The sequence below is a fragment of the Telopea speciosissima genome, chromosome 5, assembly GCF_018873765.1.
Source record: "Telopea speciosissima isolate NSW1024214 ecotype Mountain lineage chromosome 5, Tspe_v1, whole genome shotgun sequence".
Classification (NCBI taxonomy): domain Eukaryota; kingdom Viridiplantae; phylum Streptophyta; class Magnoliopsida; order Proteales; family Proteaceae; genus Telopea; species Telopea speciosissima.
Genome location: NC_057920.1, coordinates 30,663,973 through 30,681,396, shown reverse-complemented (window position 1 = coordinate 30,681,396; position 17,424 = coordinate 30,663,973). Strand labels below are relative to the sequence as shown.

The window sequence follows — 17,424 nt, the reverse complement described above, 5'->3', positions numbered from 1 at the left end:
AATTTCAAAACGTTCTGCCCCCCCCCCCCTTTTTTTTTGTTATACAATGGGTTGCTAGCCACTATGGCCAACAACCCTTAATTCCATAGTGGTTTGCTGCCATTGCAGTCAAAGAAACAGCCCCAGCTCAAAGCCAAGACCACCCCCACCCCTTCTTTTCTCGATCTCAGTCCCTCTCTCCTCTTTTGCTTTCGATCTCTTTCTCACTCTCTTCTCTTTGATCGATACCCTATGAAGGGTTGTGTGAGATCAAAAACAGAATAAGAGAAAGAAGAAAAAGAAATATTAAGAAGAGGGAAGAACAAGAACAAGAGAAATCGGAAAACCTAAATAAAAACTAGATTTTTATAATCGACATATCCTATCAAAATATATGTTCATCGAAGAACGCCGCTCTGATACCAATTATTGGCGGCAGTGAAAGCGGTACGTTACCGGATACATAATAAAATTTATAGAGATAAGATGATCTCAATGAACACATGTGATAATGAATCAATCATTGGGATGAGTAGGTTACCTAGAACGCACTGATGGCACATTCCTCTAAAGGAATGCAACATAAGAGTATGATCACCAAAGCTTTACTCCAACTCCAATGACAGAAACACTAGCTTGAAGAAAAAGAAGACTTTCTTTTCTCTCTCAAGAACTTTCTCTCAACTGTCGAAAATAATTATGTTGCCACATTAGGGTTTCAACCAAGCCTCTTTTTAAATAGAAGAGCCTTAATCAGGGGATTAAAATTCAATGGTCAAGATCATATCAAGTGGTGTGATCCTAAAGGGTAGCCCTTTTAAGTTGTCCATAATATACAAAATAAAATCTCTACTCATTAATGTTTTACTTAATTGCACAAAAGGCGTAACCTCAAAACTCCCTATGGTAGGAACTTTCATTACACTTTCTCCCCACACTACCAGTATCCACAATACACCCTCACAAGTATGGAAACAAAATGTCCTGCCAAAATTACAGGTGCACTGCATGATTAATTGTGAGTATTAGCAAGATGATCTTGCTTTCCAAAATTTTTACAGAAAAGGATGCTTTGGCCACTGGGTATATCCTTAGTTCTGTTGACAAGAACATTCAAAGTACATGTGATGACTTTGAAACGACAAAAGAGATCATGAAACACTTGGAGGAGACATTTGGAAAGCAAGATCATCTTACTCATCCAAAAATCTCCTCTGCATTGTCCTCTGCTCAAATGGCTGATTCAACATCTATCTTGGATTATATAATGAGAATGAACAAATACTTCCAAGAATTAGAGGGTTATACGTCAATCTTTGAATTGGATTTCAAGATTGAGATCATTTTTGCCACACTGCCAGACTATTGTTACACTTTGTTTATTGTGAACTATCACATGAATAGGGTGACAGTGAACGCCATTTCTGAGTTGACCAATATGCTTACAGAAGCAGAAGGTATAGTCAAGAAAAGCAAGGCAGTGGCTCTTGTCACTGAGAAGCATTCTCAGTCTTCCAAACTTAAGAAGAAGAGGAAGAACAAGAAGAATATGGGTAAACGTAACACCCCCATGAGTAAAGAGGGAGGGGATCAGAAAATGAAAGGCAAACTGCTAAAGGAAACTATTTCTTTTATGGTAAGACAGGTCATTAGAAGAGGAACTGCTATGAATACCTTGCCTCAGTGAAGAAGGACAAGGCAAGCAAGACAGAATCAAGTATTTTTTAATCCAATGTGTTAACTAAACCTCATTTGTTGGTACGACCAACTGACTTGTGGTGTGTAGACTCTGGGTCCACCGCACATGTTTGTAATATGTTGCAGGGGTTTTAGGAGACCAGAAGGATAAAAAGGAGTGAGATCACCCTGAGAAGCTACCTATTTTGGCATCTTAGGTTAGACCACATTGGTGTGGATAGTATTAATAGATTAGTAAGAGATGGACCTCTTGAAAGTCTTGAGTACAACCATATCTAACCTATGAATCCTATCTACAAAGAAAAATGGCCAAAAAATCATTCCCGAACAAGGGAACTAGAGCTGAAGGTACATTGGATCTCATCCACTCAGTTGTATGTGGGCCATTAAATGTCCAAGCTAGGAATGGATATTATTATTTCGTTATGTGTTTAGCAGTTCTGTTAAAACTTAAAGTGCTTCAAAAAGGTGAAGAAGCAGAATCTAATAGGGAGGCCCAGGGCTATGGGGAAAGATGTAGATCGATCGTCCTAGATAGACAACTACATAGAAGGTCTCTACAAGTCTATACATTCTTTTATTTCGTTCCCCCCGTAAGATCAATATCACAACCAATGAGGTCTGCAAGTTTCACATCTAAGTAATACCTGATCCGATAGTTTACGATATTTCTATATATCTAACAATTTAACAACAACATTCTAATAAAAGATATTTTTAGATATCAGTAGTTGTTCGGTCGTACCCGAACAATAATATTCCAGAGGGAAATGCACCTAAGATCAAATATTTCGAGCCGGCTTCCGTGGAAAATTCAGACTTTCTTTTTGATGTTGTGATCACATAAAAACACAAACTTTGAGGCTCAATAGCTAAATACATGGCAATTGAATCATGAGCCGAGATCATAAGTATTAATTAGTTACTTTATTTAAAATTGATCGATAATTATAATTAGCACCATATCCATTAATTAAATAAAGAATCAATTAATTTAACAAATTCCAAATAACTCCCTACATGTTAAAAATTTATCATATACAATCCCCCCTCACTAATCAACACCATCATTATGGAATTTAGGGCATGTACACTTGTACTGCCAAACCCCAATCCATAGTACATGTCCATATAAGAGTGTCTGTGCATCTGATCGGGTCTTGCAAAACTCGATAAAACACTCTGTTCAAATAATCATATATAATCTATCATTTTATGTAAAATAGATTTTTGCAAAACTATTTTCAAAACGGCATTGGATCTAGTTTCCGATCCGACCATACACAGACAATCTTAATCTTGGTGTTCCCTAATGGGGCCATGGTGACCATGTTGAGTAACTCCTTCACTCAAAAAATGTTCACGCATTCCCAGAACACCGACTTTGACTCGCTTGAGTCTCAGTCATTGATGAACCAAAAAATGCGATCACACTTTGCAGTGACAGGGTTTCCTCAGGCAAAGGGTGTCGATGACACATGTCTATAGCTTCCCACATCTGGCAGTAATATATGAGGGAATCGACAAAGTAGATTCTTCGCCAATACATACATCAAACATGTGAGTACTTGCATTCGTACCCTGACATCACATGTCTAGGCATACCCAATATGACGACCATATGATAAGGGTGCCCAGCCCAAACCCTAGTCATGACTACCATTTTAAGTAAAACTTACGGACACATAATGCTCAAAAGTTTATATTGCATGTGATAATATTAAACTAAAATGCATAAAAGTTCAATACAAAGTGAAACCAGGTTGAATAGGACCGAATTGGGTTTGATGGACACACACAAATCCAACAATCTCCCACTTGTACATCAAAGTCAATTCCCATACATTTTAAACCCATGCCCTCCATATGTTTCTTAAACACTCCAGGAGACAAACCCTTTGTCATGGCATCAGACACATTTTCAGTTGTGTTCACTTTGGAGATACTCACGTCACCCTGCTGGATAATCTCTCTGATGAGGTGATACTTTCGCTGCACGTGCTTGTTCCTCTGATGAGCCCTAGGCTCCTTAGCTTGTGCAATGGCCCTTCTATTGTCACATAATAGGGGAATATGGCCCTTGATAAGGTCAAGGACAACCTCCAAATCTGATAGGAATTTTCTCAGCCAAATACCTTCTTTTACTGCATCGCAAGCTGCAAGGTATTCTGCTTCGATAGTGGAATCGGCTGTAGACTTCTGTTTCGCACTCCGCCACACAATGGCACCTCCACCCATTAGATATACCATTCCTAAAATTTTCTATCATCCTTGTCAGTTTGGAAATCCAAGTCTGTGTATCCCAAGATTGATAACTGATCAGATCCAAAAACCAAGAAATATTCCTTAGTCCTTCTCAGGTACTTAAGGATATTCTTGATAGCACTCCAATGCTCCCGTCTGGGGTTAGATTGGTAACGACTTACCGTACCTACTGCATAGCAAATGTCTGGCCTCGTATACAACATAGCGTACATAAGACTCCCTACTGCTGAGGCATAGGGAATCCTCTTAATCTCTTCAATGTCTGTTTGAGACTGAGGACATTGAGATCTGGAAAGACTAACTCCATGTCGAAAAGGAACACTTCCTCGTTTGGAGTTCTCCATGCTAAATCGGGCCAAGACTTTATCTATAAAGGTAACCTATGACAAGCCTAACATCCTTTTCTGGCGATCTCTCACGAGTTTGATCTCAAGGATATAGCTAGCTTCACCAAGGTCTTTCATCGAAAACGTTGTGGATAACCACTGTTATACCGATTAAAGAAATCCTACATCATTACCAATCAGCAATATGTCATCTACGTATAAAACAAGAAAACATACTGCCTTCCCACTGATCTTCTTGTAAAACGCATGGTTCATTCATGTTTTGATCAAAACCAAACGATTTGATTGATTGATCAAACCTGATGTTCCAGCTCCTGAAAGCCTGCTATAGTCCATAAATAGACCTCTGCAATTTGCACACTTTTCTTTCTTCCTCCAAGGAAGAGAACCCCTCTGGCTGTTCCACGTAGATTTCCTCTTGAAGAAACCCATTTAGAAATGCAGTTTGCACATCTATCTGCCAGATCTCATAATCAAAGTGTGCAGCGATAGCCAATAAAATCCTGATGGATTTCATCATCGCCACTGGTGAAAAGGTTTCCTCATAATCTATACCCTCTTTCTGGGTATAGCCCTTTGCCACCAGTCACGCTTTCAATCTTTCGACCTTTTCATCTGCGCCCTTCTTCATCTTAAAGATCCATCTACATCCAATCGGCTTAACGCCAAGTGGTGGATCGACTAGAGTCCAGACCTTGTTAGAATGCATTGAATCAATTTCAGAGCACATTGCCTCCAACCACCTAGTGGCATCAACATCCTTAAGAGCCTTCGAGTATGTCATCGGATCATCATCCGATTCAACCAATACCATGAGGAACTCTTCCACTGTTTTCTCTTCGGTTAGAAGAGTAAGCCTGGTGGGTGGTCTAATAGTCCTCCCACACCATCGAGGTTCTTCAAGTGTTGGTATTGCAGCGGGTATGTCAAATTGGTCTCACTTCTGGAAGTGAAGTTTCTAAGCTATCCAATAGCTCTTTAATGACTACTGGTTCGGACTTCTTGGTCAACATTTCTTCCTCCAGAAATGTGACGTGTTTACTTACAATGACCTTTTGGTCAACCGGGTCATAGAAATAATAGCCTATCGTGCTTTTGGAGTAGCCTAAAAAATAGCATCTTGAGGTCCTGAATTCTAACTTGTCTGTCTGTTGCTTTCGCACATGTGCTATACAACCCCATACCCTAAGGTGTTTGTTTGAGTTAAAATAAAACCGCAAGCGTACGGGTCAATCGTAGCTACGGGTCGAACACGAGGAGATATACGCCACTCTATTTAACTAACTTAAAAGTAATGCAAAGTGAACCAAATTAAAGTGTTAAATTAAACTAATTAAACTAACAAAAATCAATGCATCTTAACTCATAAGCATCTAACAAAATTAAGGGATTAAATCGACGTCCTAACATACGAGCATCTAACCTATCAAACTAAAGCGAATTAGAAGGAATAACAAAAACGCAGCCACACTTCATAATCACATAAAAAGACATAAGGGAATAAAAGTGCATCCACATACCACAACCATATAAAAAAAATAAAAGAAATAGAGGGAGAAGAAGAAGAAGAGAGAGAGAGATAGAGGAGAGGGAGAATGAGATTGAGAGTTTAGATAGTAAAACCTGGATGTGCTTGCATGAATGTAATTGAAAAGCTTAAATACTTGCATAAACTTATCATGACCTCCTCTTCTAAATCTTCAAGTCTTGTCATCAACTTAAAAACTTAGACTAGAAGGTTTAAAACCTAAACTAGAATTAAGAAATTACAACCCAATTGAAGACTTAAATTGAAATTAAAGCATAAACTAAACCTATTACAACCGTTAAATGAAAATCAAAAAGCAAACTAGAACTTAGACAGGTTAAAAATCACAACTTAGAAGGACAAGAAGAAAAGAAATTTTACTAAGTGAATGAACTAAAAATTACACAAAAAACTGAATTAAAATTGAACTAGAAACTAACTAAAAACTTAACTAAAAAACTAACTTCTTACAACCCAAAGGGCAAGGGGTATTTATAGGGAGAAGAGAGGAGAAGAGAGAAGACGGAAGTGTAGAAGAAATATTCCCTAAGAAAAGAGAATATTCTCTTCTCCTTCCTCTTTTACAATGCCTTGAATCCTAAGAAAAAAGAAACAACTAGAAAGAAGAAGAAGAGAAGATTGTTTACATAGATCTTCTATTTCTAGAAAAGTAAACTTCCAATTCTAACAAGTGCTTCCTTTTCTTTGTAGATATCTTCTCCAAGCAATAAAATCAAAGCATCTTTGACTTTTCAAATTTTCATAGATGAGAGAATATCTTTCAAAATAAATCTATCCCAAGTAAAATTCCAGAAGTGACCTTGAGAAGTTGGTGGAGGGAGAGAGTAAGGGTGATGACTAGGATTCCTTCAAGAATAAATAAAATATCCATTCTGTCCTTCAGAAAACGTGGAGCATGGGGTGCTTATATAGGCCTCACCATTGTGTTCCTTGCGAAAAATCACCAAAAATAGACCCAAATTTCGTCCAATTTGGAGTTGGGGAGCCCAAGATATCTCAAGTTGAAGTTGGACTGTCCAGAGCCCTCCAAATAGAATCTTTCGGGTACAAGAAATATAACTTCTGGTTATTTCATTAAGGCCCCTGGAATCCAAACTTTTGCTTCACTTTGTCACCGGCCGATTGTCAATAATTACAAATAAACTCTTGTAGACCATTTTCACGCTTCGTTACGGAAACGGCCATAACTTCTTCGTTTCAACTCGGAATCAAGTACCGTTTGAACCGTTGCGAAGCTGACTCGATGGGCTATGCATCTAAGCCATTAACACCTTTAAACAGCTTAAAAACATTTTCTTAGCATCATCTCCTCCATTTTCACAAGAATTCACCTAAAACCTGAAAAGCACAAGAAAACACCGAGTAACTTTGTCCAATGTGGTAAAATGTATGCTTTATGCCCTAAGATTTCACATATAAATGTGCTCATCAGATTCCCCCACATTTGAGCGTTACTTGTCCTCAAGTAAAGCAAAAGAAAAACTAACCTAGAATGCAGAAAATCCTAACTCACTTTCGTAGGAATCACGGTTGCACTTAGCATGTGCAACAAGCCTTTGAACCCCTAGGTTACCCCTAGTGGACGAGTTGTGTCTCGTGGTGTTTGCAGTGAATATACACCCAAAATTCAATTGTAACTGAATGCTGTAAATTTTAATCATAGCATAAGTAGGACAGTGCACATAATCCCAAAAAGTGTTCAACTAAAGATCAAGGAGCCAAAGGTTCCCCCACACTTGAATTTTATCACCCCACATCAATTCAAGTAACAAGCATGCATCAAGTTCAAGGGATCTCCTCATATTTTCTAAACACTATTCACCTTCAAGTAAACCCCCCCATAGCAGCGATGGAACCAAAGACTTAGGCATTGAGTATTGTTGATCATACTTTCTTTTTCAGGCATTAGGGCAAAAGTTTTTTTTCTTTCTCAACAACAAACTCTTTTTCTACTCCACTACTGTTCCTTGAATGACATGGTGGAGCATACACCAGACACCCAAATACTTGGTAGCTTCGCTTTTTGCATATATCCATAAGACATTGAGACATTGATGCAAGAGTTTTTTTTTTTTTTTTTTTTGAGTTTCCTTCCAAGGAATTTCGATCAAGTCACCCTGCTTCATGAGGCACAGTGCCCTGTCTAGTCCCAAGGAATTCCACCTTCCTTTCTTTTTTTTTTTTCTTTCATTCACTTTCATGCCTAGCCTTGTCACAAACAAATTGGTGTCAACTACTAGCCAAAAGATCAAAGGGTCCATAAAATACATAGAGAAATCTAACCATCAAATGAAATAATGCTCATATTTTCCAATTCAATCATTCTCACCGGATACAAACCAACCATCGTCCTTGAAAAGGGATTTTTTATTATTTCACATGCTAGGACACCTAATTCTCTCTCTCTCTCGTTTTGCAATCAAAGAGACATATGCACAAAATCAAACTATTGTCACAATCAAAATTCACCAATTAAGCCCAACATCCCCCCCACACTTAATTCATGCAATGTCCTCAATGCATGCATAAAAAAAAAAAAAAATAAGGACATGGGAGGAGATGAAGGGGCTCACCAGATATAATCAACAAAGAGGATCATGAAGCGTCATGAGCTCTACAAAAAGTGCTAGGAGCAGCAATAGAAATCTCAATCCATGGCCAGTAAATGGAGAAATAGCTTCAGAACCAGAAAACACTCGACCATGAATTTTAGTAAAGCGAGAAATAATACGGAAGTTAAGCACAACTAAGAAATATCCAATAGAAAAATCTGTCCTCATGGGACAGTGAAAAATGAAGGCAATAAAACTCAGGCCATAAATCTTTCCCTCCTCTCCCACTTGCAATGTAGAACACCTATCATTCTTTGAAAAATCAACCAAAAACGGATCACAATAAGCATAAAAAGGATTATGAATAACTTCATCTAAATAATTATAAAAAATTGAAGGTTTACTCAAATCAATCCTAGCAATACAAATATCTGCTCTTTGCATAACTTGGTTTGCCAAATAAGGATCATGGAAATATGCTTGAAAGGCATTATGACTAACATTGTCGTCCTCAATAAAATCGTCAAACCTAGGAGGTTTGGACAAATCAATATGTGAGACAATGAAATCCGCAAAATGACAATTATCTAAGTTTTCCAAAGAGAGAGGGGGAGATCGAATTTCCTGGCTTTCTATGTTATCATGAAAATCTGATTCTAAATCAATAAATTCACTAGGCTCACTAAAATCAGAAATTTCAGGCAAAAGGTGGACTTCCCCAGGTAGCTCATCAAACCTCGCTTCACTAATATCTTTAGGAGACTCAATCTCAACAAATAAATTGTCATGAAAAGCATCTTGTTGGGAGTGACTCTCATTAACCTCAAATTGGGGAGGTGGACTTTCAATATCATTAAACTGGGGATGGGGCGGTTCAAGATGACTAGGTAATGTACCCGTTTCCTCCTCTTGCACCATGGTGATCAGTTGAGAGAGTTGCTTCTCCATAGTATTTTGGCTTGTTGTGAGAAGATCTATGTATTTCTCAAGTTCATTCAGTCTGGCCTCCTCACCCATGTTCTGAAATTCAAGGGGTTGGTGGTATGGTTCAAGGAGAGGTGGCCCATTGAGATTCAATGGAGGGTTGGGCATTGGAGGACCATACTGACCATGATATTGGAAATTGGGTGGTCCAGCTTGGTTATTCCATTGATCCCACGAGAAATAGGGATGATCACTCCACCCGTGATTGTCAGTGCCAAAAGAATTATATTGAAATTGAGGACTCACATTCTCATCACCATTGCTACCCCCATAAAGATTAGGGCATCCTTCCATTACATGGATAGTCTGGGGATGTGACCAATCAAAATTTCCCGAAAGTCCATAGTTGGGTTGGGGAGCAAAATTGTACTGGGGTGGTGCAAAATTGTTCTCTATCTCACTACTTTTGGCTTCCCTAACCTGTTTAAACATTTCCTCCAAAATCATGGTTACCTTAGCATAGGTTCATCTTTCCCCCAAAGTCTTATAAGGAAGTGTATCTCCCATTATTCTAAATTAACCACCTATCCCAAATTGATGCCTCCCATAAAAAATTTTAAAGAAAAATAAAATACTAGAAAAAAAAAATACTAAAAACAAGAGGGAGCCCAAGGTAGATGGTGCATCTATCCCTCAGAAATCGAAACAATGGTTCCAAAGCTGTAAGGTTGCCATATAGGTTGACAGCAAGGGAATCCGTATAGTCTTCACGAGCCACCTACGGGCGACTCCAAATGGATTCTGATGTAGGGTGGAGGACTACTATACGTTTATGTTTCCAACGTTCTCACTATGTTGCTTTCCTATTATCAAGAGTAGTCACCTCCAAAGATAAGTCACATGTCAATCCAAACCACCCAACGAATCAAGGGGCACCAAGATTGGCTGGGTTTGGGCATATGAAGGACTTTAGATTGGGCGCACACTATTGAAACAGAAAAGAAACAAGAGGAGGTTTTCAAAAATTTTTTTTTTTTTTTTTTATTTTGAAAAGAAAGAGGAGAAAGAGAAGAAACTAAAGCACTTCGAATTACTTAAAAATCAAAAAAATAAAGTGGTCAATAATCTCCCCGGCAACGGCGCTAAAAACTTGTTTGAGTTAAAATAAAACCGCAAGCGTATGGGTCAATCGTAGCTACGGGTCGAACACGAGGAGATATACGCCACTTTATTTAACTAACTTAAAAGTAATGCAAAGTGAACCAAATTAAAGTGTTAAATTAAACTAATTAAACTAACAAAAATCAATGCATCTTAACTCATAAGCATCTAACAAAATTAAGGGATTAAATCGACGTCCTAACACACGAGCATCTAACCTATCAAACTAAAGCGAATTAGAAGGAATAACAAAAACGCAGCCACACTTCATAATCACATAAAAAGACATGAGGGAATAAAAGTGCATCCACATACCACAACCATATAAAAAAAATAAAAGAAATAGAGGGAGAAGAAGAAGAAGATAGAGAGAGATAGAAGAGAGGGAGAATGAGATTGAGAGTTTAGATACTAAAACCTGGATGTGCTTGCATGAATGTAATTGAAAAGCTTAAATACTTGCATAAACTTATCATGACCTCCTCTTCTAAATCTTCAAGTCTTGTCATCAACTTAAAAACTTAGACTAGAAGGTTTAAAACCTAAACTAGAATTAAGAAATTACAACCCAATTGAAGACTTAAATTGAAATTAAAGCATAAACTAAACCTATTACAACCGTTAAATGAAAATCAAAAAGCAAACTAGAACTTAGAAAGGTCAAAAATCACAACTTAGAAGGACAAGAAGAAAAGAAATTTTACTAAGTGAATGAACTAAAAATTACACAAAAAACTGAATTAAAATTGAACTAGAAACTAACTAAAAACTTAACTAAAAAACTAACTTCTTACAACCCAAAGGGCAAGGGGTATTTATAGGGAGAAGAGAGGAGAAGAGAGAAGAGGGAAGTGCAGGAGAAATATTCCCTAAGAAAAGAAAATATTCTCTTCTTCTTCCTCTTTTACAATGCCTTGAATCCTAAGAAAAAAGAAACAAATAGAAAGAAGAAGAAGAGAAGATTGTTTACATAGATCTTCTATTTCTAGAAAAGTAAACTTCCAATTCTAACAAGTGCTTCATTTTCTTTGTAGATATCTTCTCCAAGCAATAAAATCAAAGCATCTTTGACTTTTCAACTTTTCATAGGTGAGAGAATATCTTTCAAAATAAATCTATCCCAAGTAGAATTCCAGAAGTGACCTTGAGAAGTTGGTGGAGAGAGAGAGTAAGGGTGATGACTAGGATTCCTTCAAGAATAAATAAAATACCCATTCTATCCTTCAGAAAACGTGGAGCATGGGGTGCTTATATAGGCCTCACCATTGTGTTCCTTGTGAAAAATCACCCAAAATAGACCCAAATTTCGTCCAATTTGGAGTTGGGGAGCCCAAGATATCTCAAGTTGAAGTTGGACTGTCTAGAGCCCTCCAAATGGAATCTTTCGGGTACAGGAAATATAACTTCTGGTTATTTCATTAAGGCCCCTGGAATCCAAACTTTTGCTTCACTTTGTCACCGGCCGATTGTCAATAATTACAAATAAACTCCTGTAGACCATTTTCACGCTTCGTTACGGAAACGGCCGTAACTTCTTCGTTTCAACTCGGAATCAAGTGCCGTTTGAACCGTTACGAAGCTGACTCGATGGGCTATGCATCTGAGCCATTAACACCTTTAAACAGGTTAAAAACATTTTCTTAGCATCATCTCCTCCATTTTCACAAGAATTCACCTAAAACCTGAAAAGCACAAGAAAGCACCGAGTAACTCTATCCAATGTGGTAAAATGTATGCTTTATGCCCTAAGATTTCACACATAAATGTGCTCATCAGTGTTGTACACTGGGCTTGCACCCTTTCCACAACTCAAAGGGTGTCTTGGATACAGACTTGGATGGAACCCTATTCAAGATATAAATCGTTGTTTCTAAAGCGTACCCCCAGAAAGAGAGAGGCAGCTCACTATAAGTGAGCATCGTCCGAACCATATCCAATAGGGTCCGATTGCATCTTTCGGATACATCATTTTGCTGTGGTGTGCTTGGATTAGTTAGTTGACTAACTATCCCTTGTGATATGAGGTATTCTTTAAATTCATCCGATAGATACTCCCCTCCATGATCTGATCGTAAGGACTTGATGCGTTTATAGAGCTATCTTTCGACCTTGGCTTGGAATTCTTTGAATTTATCAAAGGCTTCCGATTTTCTACGCATCAAGTACATGTAGCTATATCTTGAGTAATCATCAGTGAATGTTATAAAGTACTCATACCCATACCTTGCTTATATGTTTATGGGTCCACACACGTTAGTGTGTATCAACTCTAACAAATCCGTGGCTGTAGTACCTTTATTGCTAAAGGATTTATTGGTCATTTTACCCTGAAGGCATGACTCACAGGTGGGGAATGGCTCCACCCTCAGACACTCTAAGGGCCCATCCCTCACCAATCTACTGAATCGGTCCAAATTAATGTGACCTAATCTTAGATGCCACAGGTATGTTGAGTTCACTGGAGCTGCTTTCCGTTTCAAATCAACATTTGAAACAACATTCGTTCTAATAGGGCAATCTAGGAAGTTCAAACCACTTTGCATATATTCGGATGCCACAAAAGAATTATTAAAACGAATAATTAATTTAAATTTAAAGGAAGAACTATACCCGTCCAAAATAAGTTTTGAAATTGAAATAATCTTCCTCTTAAAAGAGGGTACATAATAGCAATCCTTTAAAACTAAACAAGCAAAATTAAAATTCAGAGTGAAAGTTCCCACAGCCATTGCCATGGTGTCTGCTCCAGTGCCCATCCAAAGACGCACCTCATTTCTTTCTAGGTTCCTTGTCTCTTTGAACCTCTGCAAATCATTGCAAATGTGAACAGTGGAACCACTATCCACCAACCAAGAATTCGTTGGTTTAAAAGACAAATTAGACTCATAAAGAACGTGAACATCACATGTACCTTCTTTAACAGTCTCTGTTTCATTCGACTTCTTGTCTTTCAAAGTCGCCAAGTAAGCACGATAGTTTATTTTCCAGTGACCCTCCTTCTTGCAATAGAAGCACTTGCCTTTACCTTTATTGCCAGACTTCCCACCCTTAGGTTTTAGGGTCTTACCCTTACTTCCCTTTTTCTTCTTCTTTCCATTTGAAGAAGGCTTCACATCAGTTGTATTGACCTCAGCCTTGTCCTTTTTCAAGGAAGCTTCCGCCTCTACCAATGCGCAAGCTCAGTGAGCTCCATTTTCTTATCTGACATCTTGTAGGACATCTTAAAGGGTGCATAGGCAGAAGTGAGTGACGCTAAGATCACATCGGTCTTGTATTGCAGGCTGAAATCAGTCCCCATGGATTCTAATTTTTCAAACAGATTGATTATCTTCATTACATGATCCATCACTGTAGTCCCTTGGGACATCTTGGAGTTGTGGATTTGACTCACCACATCAGAATGGGCATGTGTCAACTGCCTGTTGAACAATTCAGCAAGCTTATCCATTTTACCCTCAGCTGTGCGTATATACTTGACCGAGTCCAGAACTGATTTTTCCAACGATCCTAGGATATAAAGTGATGCCTTGGAATCCCCCATGAGGAAATCCTGCATCTCTTCATTTGCCTCAAAATCATTTGGGTCGGGTTGAGGAGGAACTTGTTCATCTAGAACCGTGTATAGTGTTTCAGAAGTCAGGAGCAACTTAATGCTCTGGTACCAATCGACATAGTTTGTACCATTAAGTTTGTATTCGCTAATGAGTGTTAACAGGTTGGAATTAACGGTAGCCATTGTATAATAATCTACACATATACAAGTAAAAACACATGCTTATCAACAACCATTGAATTTAAAATTAAGCACACACACATCAATGGCTTTCATGATTTGGGTCTCCCTCATGACCCAAAAGATGAATTGGATACCTACAACCCTTGCATGCATAACTTACCCTGTCGGGAGTCATTATACATGTTTGAGTTAAAATAATACCGCAAGCGTACGGGTCAATCGTAGCTACGGGTCGAACACGAGGAGATATACGCCACTCTATTTAATTAACTTAAAAGTAATGCAAAGTGGACCAAATTAAAGTGTTAAATTAAACTAATTAAACTAATGAAAATTAATGCATCCTAACTCATAAGCATCTAACAAAATTAAGGGATTAAATTGGCGTCCTAACACATGAGCATCTAACCTATCAAACTAAAGCGAATTGAAAGGAATAACAAAAACGTAGCCACACTTCATAATCATATAAAAAGAAATAAGGGAATAAAAGTGCATCCACATACCACAACCATATAAAAAAAATAAAAGAAATAGAGGGAGAAGAAGAAGAAGATAGAGAGAGAGATAGAGGAGAGGGAGAATGAGATTAAGGGTTTAAAGAATGAGATACCTTGATGTGCTTGAATACTTAAATAAACTCACCATGGCTTCCTCTTCTAAATCTCCATGTCTTGTCATCAACATAGGAACTTAGACTAGGAAGCTTTAAACTAAAACTATTACAACCATTAAACTAGACTTATGAAATCAAAATTAAGAACTTGAAATCAAAACTAAGAACTTAAGCCAAAAATAGGAAAAGAAGAGAAAATTTCACTAAGTGAATGAAGTAAAAATTACACTAAAAAACTGAATTAAAATTGAACTAAAAACTGAACTAAAAAAACTACTAACTTCTTACAACCCAAAGGGCAAGGGGTATTTATAGGGCGAGAGGAGAAGAGAGAAGGGGGAAGTGTAGGAGAAATATTCCCTAAGAAAAGAGAATATTCTCTTCTCCTTCCTCTTTTACAATGCCTTGAATCCTAAGAAAAAAAGAAACAAATAGAAAGAAGAAGAAGAGAAGATTATTTACATAGACTTTCTATTTTTAGAAAAGTAAATTTCTAATTCTAACTTGTGCTTCATTTTCTTTGTAGATATCTTCTCCAAGCAATAAAATCAAAGCATCTTTGACTTTTCAACTTTCCATAGGTGAGAGAATATCTTTCAAAATAAATCTATCCCAAGTAGAATTCCAGAAGTGCCCTTGAGAAGTTGGAGGAGGGTGATGACTAGGATTCCTTCAAGAATAAATAAAATACCCATTCTGTCCTTCAGAAAACGTGGAGCATGGGGTGCTTATATAGGCCTCACCATTGTGTTCCTTGCGAAAAATCACCCAAAATAGACCCAAATTTCGTCCAATTTGGAGTTCGGGAGCCCAAGATATCTCAAGTTGAAGTTGGACTGTCTAGAGCCCTCCAAATGGAATCTTTCGGGTACAAGAATGTAACTTCTAATAATTCTGTTAAGGCCCCTGCAATCTGAACTTTCGCTTCACTTTGTCCCCAGCCGACTGTCAATAATTACAAATAAACCCCTATAGACCATTTTCGTGCTTCTACGGAAACGGCCGTAACTTCTTCGCTTCAACTCGGAATCATGTGCCGCTTGAACCGTAGCGAAGCTGACTCGATGGGCTACGATCCAAGCCATTAACACCTCTAAACTGCTTAAAAACATTTCTTTAGCATCATCTCCTCCATTTTCACAAGAAATCACCTACAACCTAAAAAGCACAAGAAAGCACCGAGTAATTCTGTCCAAAGTGGTAAAATGTATGTTTTATGCCCTAAGATTTCACACATAAATGTGCTCATCAATACACACCGTGGTAGTGTGGACTAAGCTGTCCGCCTCATGGGCTTCCAATATTTTTGGTCACCTGGGTGTCATGTCCAGATCCTGTCGGTTGACATACACCCAAGTCATGTACTTACCTATTACATTAGTTAGAATCATGGAATCATGAAAGATGGCCCACTGTTGCAGTGCCCTCTCACTATCCATACCCTAACGTATCTAGATAGAGGTAAGTATAGATAATCGTGTGACAACGATCCTGCCAATGTCCTGTCGGCTTATGCAGGGTCATATCACATAATTTATACATTTATCTTCAATAGGAGGCCATGGACATGTCTACTTACTTAGACTAGTCCATATCATACATGTATTATGATCAAAGAGGGATTAATCAACTCTCACATATCATGGATAGAATTAAACAACATAATTAATTAACATTAATTAAAAGTGATTATGGGATGGCGGCATTTTTATTAGAAGCAATTAAATAACCCTCTCAATAAAAATAAAAACTAATAACTTGGGTGCATCAATCATGCATGGATGCCACGCCTCGATCATCTCCTCCGCCCGATCACGTCTTCAAAGTAGGTGACTTACATCTCCATAAACTTTGAGCGCTACATGTGGATCACCATCAACATGCCCTGGGAGTCCTAGCTCCTCTAAAATTATAATCAAAACCTAGGAAAAATTCTATACACATTCCTTTCCATAATAAAGAAACCCCGCATGGAGAAACCAACCCACCATTTGGGTTGCCCATGGGGTGGAGTACATTTGTTTATAAAAAAGATAGGGAGAGAGAGAGAGAAAGAGAGAGAAGCATCACATCCACCCTTAACCCCATGTATCACATACATCAAATTCCATCCATTTTATTAGAATGCCATTCCCATAATCACATTATAACATAATTTCATATATGGGCATCATTAAAGCAAGTAAACCAAAAACATGGATTTCTTCAATCATTGAACCACCACATCACATGTGATAACATGTATCCAAGCCCTTAAAATTAAAATCACATTTTAATTGCAAGTGGGTGGAGGGAGGTATCCCTTCACCCATCTACTTCCTCCAAAAAATAAAACAAAAATTAAAATTCTATTTTGAAAAATAACCTTTTTTTCTTTTTGAATTAAAAAATTAGAGGGAAATCAAGGGAGCGTGCATGCATCCTGCATGGGCAGGCCGCGTGCACCCATGCGCTCAACTCGTAGGCCACACACCCAAGGGCAACAGCCCCTAAGCCGCCACCCGCAGGCCTATAGCCCACGCACAGGCCGCGCGCTCGTACAGCCCGTTCACTGGTTGCTGCCAGGGCTGCACATGGGTAGCGCACAAGAGGGGGCC

At 38.2% G+C, this 17,424-nt stretch overlaps 1 protein-coding gene across 1 annotated transcript; it reads left to right on the top strand.

The window, feature by feature from the left end:
- The first annotated feature begins 1,012 nt into the window (after positions 1–1,012).
- Positions 1,013–1,666, top strand: LOC122662936. Its single transcript, XM_043858639.1, has one exon. The coding sequence runs from the start codon at positions 1,013–1,015 to the stop codon at positions 1,664–1,666; it is 654 nt and encodes a 217-aa protein (XP_043714574.1).
- The last annotated feature ends 15,758 nt before the right edge of the window (positions 1,667–17,424 follow it).

Coding starts and splice junctions, on each gene's coding strand:
- LOC122662936 (XM_043858639.1), top strand. CDS start 1,013: ATGATCTTGCTTTCCAAAATTTTTACAGAAAAGGATGCTTTGGCCACT.